Genomic DNA, 10,309 nt, shown 5'->3' with positions numbered 1-10,309 from the left:
CTGCTGCTTTTTTCTTTGCGAAAAGGATCATGACTTATTATAGAAGTTCAACAGACGTACAAAACCATCTCAAACATGATAAAGCTTACATCAAGGTTCTACTTGTAGCCTGGTGTAGTATTAGGTACAGTTCATTATATGTGCTCTACATGATGTTGCCCCACAACTTGTTTTCGATGTCAATTTCCTAATTTTGTCATGTCTAGTCGTGTTGTTATTATTAAATTCATGTAAACTTTGGTTAGTATGGTATTTGTGGAAACCATATGAAAATAGTTGGGTCTTACGGAAACCGAACCATAGATTTATTTCATACAATATTAATTAAAATCATCAAAACCATATTTTACCAAACAGTACTAACTGAACGCCATGACTACTCTGTAGTAATCTAGAAAAGTTTGAGCTTGTTTGGACAACATAATTGGGAGTTAATGGCAATTTTTACGGGAGAAGTCTAAATTTTGGTTCAAAATTTGTTTATTTTAGAAAAGTCTTGAAAGATTTTGATAAATACTTCACGTTTCCAATACTAATGTGGGAGACTTGAGATTGTTTGGGCAATAGGATTAGGAAATGATGGTTATTTCGTGAAACAGATCTAAATTTTGGTTCAAAATTTTAGTATTCTTTTTACACGATAATATGTGTCTCATTCATCTCTCATAATAAAGATCCAAATATGTTCATCCACCGTTCGATCGTACGAAGACACACGGACTGTCTTTTTTTTTAATTAATGAACAACACGCGGGCTGTTCGGCCCGAGGTGGGACGACACAAAAATAGCACCGACTGGACTGGAGTGGCCCATCTGGAGATCCGAGACACCAATCCCAGGGACGAGGATCCCCTGCCGTGCGGCAGGGTGCCGTTCCGTCGCTGACTCATGGGTTCGACTGAAACTTTGACCCACCTGTCAGTGGCCTAACGGCAGGCGCCGTACGTCAGAGGAGCTTCCTCCCAATCCCAGTGGCTCGCCCACACTGACATCTCATCCCAAATCCCGATTTCTCATCGCATCCCATCCCATCCCATCCGCTTCGACTCCCCCCGGAGCCGAGGTCGTCGCCTTCCCACTTCGCGGCTCGCCCCACCAGCCCCAATGGCGACCGCGTGGCCGCCCCTCTCGCTGCCGTCCACTTCCCTCCTCCGCAGGACAACCCGCGCTGGCCCCGCCCGCCAGCCGCTCCCCTCCGTCCGCTGCAGTGCCGTCGGAGGTGAGCTGCCCCCTCCTCTGCTCACCAGTTCGGCGGTTTGGCACAAGATTTTTATGGGAGATGTAAGCGTTTACGGGTTGTTTTGATTGGGGGTGTTTCAGAGGCTGTTGCGGAGGCGGCTGTGGCCGGGACGGCGGAGGAGCCACTGCTGGTGAGTGCAATCAAGGGGAAGAAGGTGGAGAGGCCGCCTGTCTGGCTCATGAGGCAGGCCGGGAGGTACATGAAGGCAGGTTCACTCTAAATAACGACATGATCTGAAACACCACTTATTCTCTTCACAAGCATTTCCCAATTAGCACTCAGGCGTGCAATTATATTAGAGAAATAAAGCCGAAATCAGTTAGAGAAAGAGAGTCAATAACTTAAGATGCAACTGGACAGAGCGAATTTAAATTACTTGAAGTTGTTATGGTTTCAGTAAAAATTGAGCCTGAGAAATTCATAGAGGTACAACAAGATAAGACATGGTTGTAAACTAGATTACTAAATACTCCTAGTATAATAGGGCGTGAGAGATCTGGACTAGGTAAGGTAACCATAGGCTAGCATAACTATCTGCACAATGTAGAACTAGTGACCATTCCTAGTGTATCCTATTTTCAAATCCACCAGAACAATTTTATTTACAGTTCTGTTCATAAAAAACAAAGCAAGTTGTTGGACAGCAGAATATATTTTGTTGGACGGCATGGTTGTTACCACTATAGCGAGACAGTGAGCTAGGCTGTTTCTTGTTTGAATAATGACTGATGGCTCCTTTTCGTTGGGCTATTTTTCTTCTGTGCCAAGAAAAGAGAGCCCTTCTTTCCTTAACATGTTGTCATTTTGATTTTTGTAACAGAGCTATCAAAATCTCTGCGAGAAATATCCTTTGTTCCGTGAAAGATCAGAAAATGTTGACCTTGTTGTTGAGATCTCTCTGCAGCCATGGAAGGTTTTCAAGCCTGATGGAGTAAGCTGTGGACTTGGGCCCTTTCTGTATGTTTTTTTGAAATTTCTCTTTTGCAAGTCTCAAAGGCTTACACGACTTGAGATGTTGCCAGTATCTGATGTTCAATTGTTGATGCAGTTTCTTGTTTGTTTTTTTCATTTGCCTTTCCTAGGTTATCTTGTTCTCGGATATCCTTACTCCACTTCCTGGGATGAACATACCTTTTGACATTGTGAAAGGAAAAGGTCCAGTGATATATGATCCCTTGAGAACAGCAGCGGCTGTGAACGAAGTCAGGGAATTCGTTCCAGAGGAGTGGGTCCCTTATGTAGGACAGGCTTTAAATTTGCTGCGAGGAGAGGTCAGTATACTCTTTAGTGGTCAGGCATGGGAATTTGAAATAGGTGTTTCTTTCAAATGCATTCTCGGATACTCGGACATCAACATGTAATTTTACACTTTTATGGTCCGTCTGCACCTTTCTTCTTCAAAGTGTGACATTCTAATAGATCAATTATCAAGTTGCTAACTAGTTGTATCAACTTCTCAATGTTGCATTACTTGGAGCTTTTCAGAGTCATGACAATATTGTAGATAAGTTGAATCATGATAGTGTAATCACTGAATCTGAGAAGCTCAGATGCATGCTTTTGCATGGATTTCATGGCTTCATTGCTACTCCACATTTTAGAAGCTATAACATTATCTGATTCTTAAGTTACCCATTGTACCTCTACTTGGTCAGCCTCAATCCGTGCCAATAGAGTGTCACCTTCTCCATGGCAATAGGCTTACCGAGAGTCTTTAGGCTATAGAGTTCATCTTCTCCATGGCAATAGGCTTACCGAGAGTCTTTAGGCTATAGAGTGTCATCTTCTCCATGGCAATTGGCTTCTTCTGTATTTTTATACTCCCCCCGTTTTTTTATACAAGGCCACTTAATATTTATATGTCTAACTTTGACCATTAATTTTACCAACAAAATGCGAGTTATATGCCATAAATGGTATGCCATTGGATGCACATTTTCAAAGAACTTTCCGATATATTTTTTATGACATATAACCCATATTTTGTTGACCAAAATTATAAGTCAAAGTTTGACACGAAAAACAAAGTGGCCTTGTATACAAAAACGGAGGGAGTACCATTACTTTCTGAATCTGTACAATTGCACAATCACACATCCAGTAATGGGTATGAATGTTATTTGTCATGACAAGTGCTCGATATTGCAATGGTTTTTTAAATAACATTTTCATTATAATACAATTAGATTATTTATTAACGACACAATTTTGGAGCTGTAATTATCATGGTAACTATTATAATTGGAACAGTTTCAATATTTATTGACTGTTTAAACTAATAGAATATGTTCCTTAAAGAGTGTGAGGCTATGCGTGCTCGTCTCTGCTGTTGTTTTAGCAGTAACAATCATTTTAACAGGGGGATTCCACTGTTTTCTTCTCAGGTTAAGAATGAAGCTGCTGTGCTTGGTTTTGTTGGAGCCCCCTTTACCTTGGCATCTTATTGCGTGGAGGGAGGTTCGTCCAAGAATTTCTCAAAGATTAAGAGAATGGCCTTCGCAGAACCAGCGGTATTGCAAACAATCCTAGTTCTAATCAATATTTTTGCACAACGCATTTTCTTCCTTCGGAGGCAATTTATTATTTCTTCCTTCGAAACTATCCCAGTGCCTAATAGGTTGAAACTGGCTGATAGTGCCTTTTTTAGTCTGACTTACTGATAGTGCTACGCTGTTAGCAATCTCGTAATATTTTAGTTGACTTGTATAATTATATGGCAAAGCACTGCAAATCACAGCATTATATTTTATTAGCATGGGTCATATGGAAAATCTGTTGTCATTATTCATTAATCTTATTTATTGTTCAGTGAATGAAATCAGAGATATGCAGTTGGATTATGTTTCCTTTCCTTCTAATCTTCTCTGATGTCGCGCGCTCTTGTGAAAATAATATTGACCTTGATCGCTGCTCTCTGTTTCTTGTAGATTCTACATAATTTGCTACAGAAGTTTACAACTTCCATGGCTAGCTACATTAAATACCAAGCTGACAATGGCGCCCAGGCTGTCCAAATTTTTGACTCATGGGCTACAGAACTCAGCCCAGTTGATTTTGAGGAATTCAGCTTGCCATATCTTAAGCAAATCGTGGATTCTGTTAAGGAAACACATCCTGACTTACCTCTGATATTATATGCAAGCGGATCTGGTGGATTGCTGGAAAGGCTTCCGTTGACAGGTGTTGATGTTGTTAGTTTGGACTGGACAGTTGATATGGCCGAGGGTAGGAAACGATTGGGATCCAACATAGCAGTTCAAGGGAACGTGGACCCTGGTGTTCTTTTTGGATCCAAAGAGTTCATAACCAAGCGGATTTACGACACCGTGCAGAAGGCTGGTAGTGAAGGACATGTGTTGAACCTTGGTCATGGCATTAAGGTGGGGACTCCCGAGGAAAATGTTGCCCATTTCTTTGAGGTCGCAAAAGGGATCAGATACTGAAAGACCTTGGTTGTTGAATTTGTTCCTTTCTCCCAGCCGGCAGAAGTTGTAGATTCCACTACTTGAGCATAGATGCAGGAAGCCACATGTCTAGCATAGGGTACCTGAAGAACACATCTTTTTGTGATTGCTTATGTGTTCTGCATTTCTGTTTCCATTTCATTGTAATACTGTAAGCACATACTAATTGGGGGTGTAAGAAAGTGTCTAATTGTTTATATCATGTATACTACTTGAATCTTATCCACCTAGTCGAGAATATCGATTTATATTTGTATGAAAAGAATACTCTAGTCAAAATATGTAAGCTGTAAGTTGGATTTATTTTCCTGATACTGTTCTTAAGCCTAACTTTGTGTTGAGCTCACTAAATACCTGATTATGGTTTATATATCTGTTGGTGGTGAAGTTTATTCAGAAATTTGTACCGCACTTCCCCACAGTTTGTTTGCCAAGGAGAGGAATCCCTAGTTGTTAGTTGTATGATGATTTTGCTTTAAAATCTTAAGTTTTGAGCTGTATGCATTTGTTTTTACCTAACTATATGCAGCTTTTGATGACTAGCCACCTATTCAGTGTTTCCAAGTAAGAATACACTACAGCCAAGCTGGTATTAGTAAGAAAAATGATTGTAATAGCCTGATATTTGTTATCGCTGGTGATATTTTTGTTGGTAGTTTCTAGCTAAGCAAACTCGTGTGATTCATTTATTTTGATCTTATATGATACTCAACCAAAGGACCCAAATTCTGATACTCAGACTATGCACTCGGACAACTAAAACTGCCGCTTTGCTCTTTAGTGCTGGGATCATATTATTCCAGATAGAAACAGAGGAATCTCAGTGTTTGATGACATTCTACTTGCTCTGCTTCATCTACCACGGGAAGTTGCCTTGGACATTGTGATCATGGAATGCTGGGGTGTCTGGTCTACTAGAAATGATAAGATCTTCAAGTCTGCTACTCCTCACATTCCTGGATGGATTCACTACTTGCAAGACGGCCTATGGGCCGCTCAGATCAAAGCCAAGTCGGCTAAAGCTGAAAAGATCAGAATTTGGGTAGAACAGAACTTATAACTATTTGATGATCAAACTGTATTTTTCCCTCTCGCTAGGGTTTTTGTCCTCCTGGAGGCGATTTTATCGCCGCCGTCGAGAATCTTGCTTTCCCTCCTCTAATCCCCCTCGTTTGCTGATTCGGGCTGATAAAGGGGCGATCTGTGATCGCTGCCCGGCCTTGATCGACGCCCTGGGGAGAGAAGAGAGCTAGGGTTGGTTCGCAAGGTCCGATCTGTTCTTCGGACTAGGGTTCAAGATTGGTTGCGGGATGGGATCTACGGCGGATGAGGCGTCTGGGTCAAGCACCGCATCTGAGGTGGAAAAGATGATGGCTGAACTAGGTCTCCGGGAGGAGGACCTCGATGATGTAGTCTTTGATGAGAAGCAAGCGCCGCCAACAGCTGGCAGATGGACGGCGGTGGCTAGGGTTCATATCGACAAGCCGTGTAGTCAGTACTGGTTCTTCAAGAATATGCGGGCTGCCTGGGACTTGGCCCATGATGTGAAGTTTCGCCCGTTGGAAGATAACCTCTACACCATGCAATTTTTCTGTCTGGGGGATTGGGAACGCGTGATGCAGGACGGTCCGTGGAATTTCAGAGGTAATGCGGTGGTGATTGAGCCGTATGACGGAATCACAAAACCCACCGAGGTTGTTCTTGACACCATCAACATATGGATTCAAATCCATGATGTCCCTGACCTGTATGCACACCTGGTAAACCCTCTAGCAGCAAGGGTTGGCGAGGTCTTGTTTTCAGAGCCAATCACGCAAGATTTTGCTGGCAACTTCTACCGTGTGTGGGTAAAGATTAATGTACACAAGCCCCTGAAAAACGCTGTCTCCATGATCCGTGATGGAAAGAGACAGATATATCGGGTGAGATATGAACGCCTCCCCGATTGGTGCGCGGTCTGTGGGCACCTAGGGCATGTGTACAAGGAGCATGGCGATGGCATCCACCCTCCTTCTGCTCTGTACTTCAAGGACTTGAGGGCGACCTGGAGCATGAATGTAGGTACAGGCCCAGGAGGGGGCCATGGTAGAGGCCGTCGAGGAGGACGGCGTGGAGGCCGCTCTGGCCGAGGAGAGAGGGGAAACATCAAGGAACAAGAATCTGATGATATGATTGATCCTGATCTGGTCATGCAGGAAGCAGAGGGGAACCACAAACGTCTACCAGATGATCTACGGATCGGAACTATGCCTGCTCAGCTGCAATCATCACAGGACCCCATTCCTCTTCTGCTTTCGGCTGTGGCAGCAAGCCCACCACCAAAACAAGATCCTAAGAGACACCGCACGAACACTGACAAGGCAGCCATGAAGAAAGGTGGTGCACTCGACAAACCCAATGATGCGAGATCGGCGACCTCCCGTGAGGAGGATCACCGGGCATAATGAATATCTTTGCTGGAACTGTCGCGGTGCGGGCAAAGCCGCGACAGTCCGAGAGCTTCGTGATCTCATGAAGCAATTTGCCCCAGCTGTGCTATGCATAGTCGAGACTCAAATTTCTAAAGCACGGGTCGAGAACCTTTCTGATACATTAGGTTTTACTCATTCTTATGCTGTTGGTAGCTCGGGCCATAGTGGTGGCCTCGGTTTGTTTTGGAATGATGCAATAAAAGTAAATGTCTCAGGTTACTCAGAGTACCACATTGATGCTATTGTTAGTTCACTTAACAGCCCAGACTGGCGTCTCACATGTGTATATGGCGAAGCGCAGGTGGAAGAAAGATACAAAACCTGGGATACACTCAAAGCCTTGGCTGCAACAAGCTCCTTGCCGTGGATGTTTCTGGGTGATTTTAACGAGGTTCTTATTGCACATGAGCATGAGGGAGCGGGGCAGAGAAGGCAAGCTCAAATGGACGGGTTCAGAGATGCGCTTGATGTGTGTGCACTTGAGGATCTGGGCTACCAAGGTAGAGCCTGGACTTTCGAGAAGAAAACTTCAGGAGGTGCGTATTGCAGAGTCCGCCTCGACCGTGTAGTAGCCAGCAATGATTGGATAGCGCTGTTTCCCCATGCAACGCTTTTCCATGAGACAGCAGCAGCATCGGATCATGCGCCAATCAGGCTGCAGCTGGAGCCCCGGAACACCATGCATACCAGTAAGAAAATCTTTAGATATGAATTGTATTGGGAAAAGCACGCAGAGTATAAAGATGCCCTCAATCAGTTGTGGACAGGAGAGCCCGGGGCAGTCACAGTCGCCGCATTAAACAGAAAGCTGCAGAATCTTTCAGTCTCCCTAACACAGTGGAGCGGGGCGACAATAGGCCAAGTGACTAAAGAAATCAAAAAGCTGCGCAGGGAGCTGGACGTTTTGCGAAATGATCCTCAGAGAGTAGCGCCCTCACATGCAGAGGTCAAAATTTCAGATAAGCTTGTTGAGATGTATCATATGGAGGAAATTTTACTCCGACAGCGGTCGAGAGTCGACTGGCTCACGGACGGGGACAAAAATACTAAGTATTTCCAGCGCAGAGCAAGTATGAGACGTCGGAAGAACCAAATCAAATTGCTGACAAGGGCAGATGGATCAACGACAAACGACCCCTCTGAGATGGCTGGCCTGACAAACTCCTTTTACAAGAACCTGTTTATGGCAGAAGGCACATCGGGGGTCGAGGAAGTACTTCAGTCGGTCCCGTCCAAGGTGACTATGGATATGAACGAGGGTTTGTTGGCTCCGTACACGGACGAGGAGGTAAAAACGACATTATTTCAAATGTTTCCCACTAAAGCACCGGGTCCCGATGGATATCCGGCACATTTTTTCCAGAAGCATTGGGCTCTGTGTGGGACCGAAGTAACTGAAGTGGTACTGCGCATTTTGAGGGGCGAGGAAAGCCCGGAGGTGATCAACGAAACCATTCTTTTTCTAATACCAAAGGTAAAGGACCCGACCCAGCTTACTCAATTCAGGCCAATTAGCCTCTGTAATGTGCTTTATAAAATTGCTTCCAAGGTCCTAGCCAATAGGCTAAAAGTCATTTTGCCAGAGATCATATCTGAGGAGCAGTCAGCTTTTGTTCTGGGTAGGCTAATAACAGATAATATCATTACTGCTTATGAATGCTTGCACTTCATGAAGAGGAACAAGGCTCAAAGGAATAGATACTGCACGGTCAAGATCGATATGATGAAAACATATGACAGAGTTGAATGGGAATATTTGGAAGCTATAATGTTAAAATTGGGGTTTGCACCAACATGGGTAACTTTGGTCATGAGAATGGTTAGCTCGGTAAAGTTTTCTGTCCTTTTCAATGGTACAAAGCTTGAGGATTTCATGCCTTCAAGAGGGATCCGTCAGGGGGACCCCATTTCTCCATATGTGTTCTTGATAGAAGCGGAGGGCCTTTCGTGCCTCTTAAAAACCACAAATGAATCATCGCACCTCAAAGGATTACAAGTAGCTCCAACGGCCCCGCCGGTAAGCCACTTGCTTTTTGCTGATGATAGCCTGCTGTTTGTTAAGGCCAATATTGATGGAGCAAATGAGCTGTCATCCTTGCTTGATCGCTACTGCATGGCGTCTGGGCAACGAGTGAATTTATTGAAATCATCAGTGTTCTTTAGTAAAGGGTGTTCTAATGAGTTGAGGCAGGAAGTGAAGGATGCTTTGAACATCACTAATGAATCCTTGTCAAAACGGTATCTTGGCTTGCCTTCTGATGTAGGAAACAGCAAGAACGGCGCATTCAAGTTCCTCAAAGATCGTGTGTGGAATAAAATCAAGGGGTGGATGGAGAAGATCTTGACGGCCGGTGGGAAAGAAATACTCATAAAGTCTGTGGCACAAGCAGTTCCAGTGTTCTCCATGTCTTGTTTCAAGCTTCCACGCGGGCTTTGCGAGCATTTAAACTCGCTGATATGAAAATTTTGGTGGGGGAGCAAGGAAGGAAAGAGAAAGGCAAGCTGGGTTTCTTGGAGTACCATGACCAGACCCAAGGCTTGTGGAGGTCTGGGCTTCCGTGATATCGAGCTGTTCAACCTAGCCTTACTTGCCAGGCAAGCTTGGAGAATCTTGACGGACCCTGAATCACTCAGTACACGGATCCTACGTGCCAAATACTTCCCCTCGAGTGACTTTCTACAGGCCGAACTTGGATCGGCACCCTCGCAAGTTTGGCGTGCAATCCTCGAAGGGCGGGACACTATGAAACAGGGCCTGGTTCGGTGCATTGCTGACGGCCAGATGACACAAATCTGGCAACACAATTGGCTCCCTCGACCTCATAACATGCGACCAATCACAAGCAGAATCCCAAACCCTCCACATCTTGTGGGGGAGTTAATCCTACCGGATGCAACTTGGGATTGAACTACTATCCAGGAGGTTTTCTTGCCAGTTGATGCTGCGGCCATCCTCTCCATACCGCTCTGCACCAGACATATCGAGGACTTCTGGTCATGGACACATGAGAAGAATGGGATCTTCTCGGTTCGCTCTGCATACAGAATGTTGATCAACACAAAACATACCCGGGAAGCATGGTTGGAAGGAAGAGCTGACACTTCAAACTCGGAAGCAAAGCAAAAACAATGG

General features: G+C 44.5%; 1 protein-coding gene across 1 annotated transcript; it reads left to right on the top strand.

Moving 5' to 3' along the window:
* The first annotated feature begins 1,012 nt into the window (after positions 1-1,012).
* On the top strand, positions 1,013-5,017 carry LOC119296214 (uroporphyrinogen decarboxylase). The gene is made up of 6 exons (XM_037574609.1): positions 1,013-1,220; positions 1,322-1,446; positions 2,062-2,172; positions 2,324-2,512; positions 3,626-3,751; positions 4,169-5,017. The coding sequence occupies exons 1-6, from the start codon at positions 1,106-1,108 to the stop codon at positions 4,682-4,684; spliced, it is 1,182 nt and encodes a 393-aa protein (XP_037430506.1). The 5' UTR covers positions 1,013-1,105; the 3' UTR covers positions 4,685-5,017.
* Positions 5,018-10,309: the final 5,292 nt, after the last annotated feature.

The sequence above is a fragment of the Triticum dicoccoides genome, chromosome 4B (assembly GCF_002162155.2).
Source record: "Triticum dicoccoides isolate Atlit2015 ecotype Zavitan chromosome 4B, WEW_v2.0, whole genome shotgun sequence".
NCBI lineage: Eukaryota > Viridiplantae > Streptophyta > Magnoliopsida > Poales > Poaceae > Triticum > Triticum dicoccoides.
This window is presented reverse-complemented; position numbering and strand designations above follow the sequence as displayed.

Coding starts and splice junctions, on each gene's coding strand:
- LOC119296214 (XM_037574609.1), top strand. CDS start 1,106: ATGGCGACCGCGTGGCCGCCCCTCTCGCTGCCGTCCACTTCCCTCCTC. Junction 1,221..1,321: donor CCGCTGCAGTGCCGTCGGAG/GTGAGCTGCCCC, acceptor GGGGTGTTTCAG/AGGCTGTTGCGGAGGCGGCT. Junction 1,447..2,061: donor AGGCCGGGAGGTACATGAAG/GCAGGTTCACTC, acceptor TTTTTGTAACAG/AGCTATCAAAATCTCTGCGA.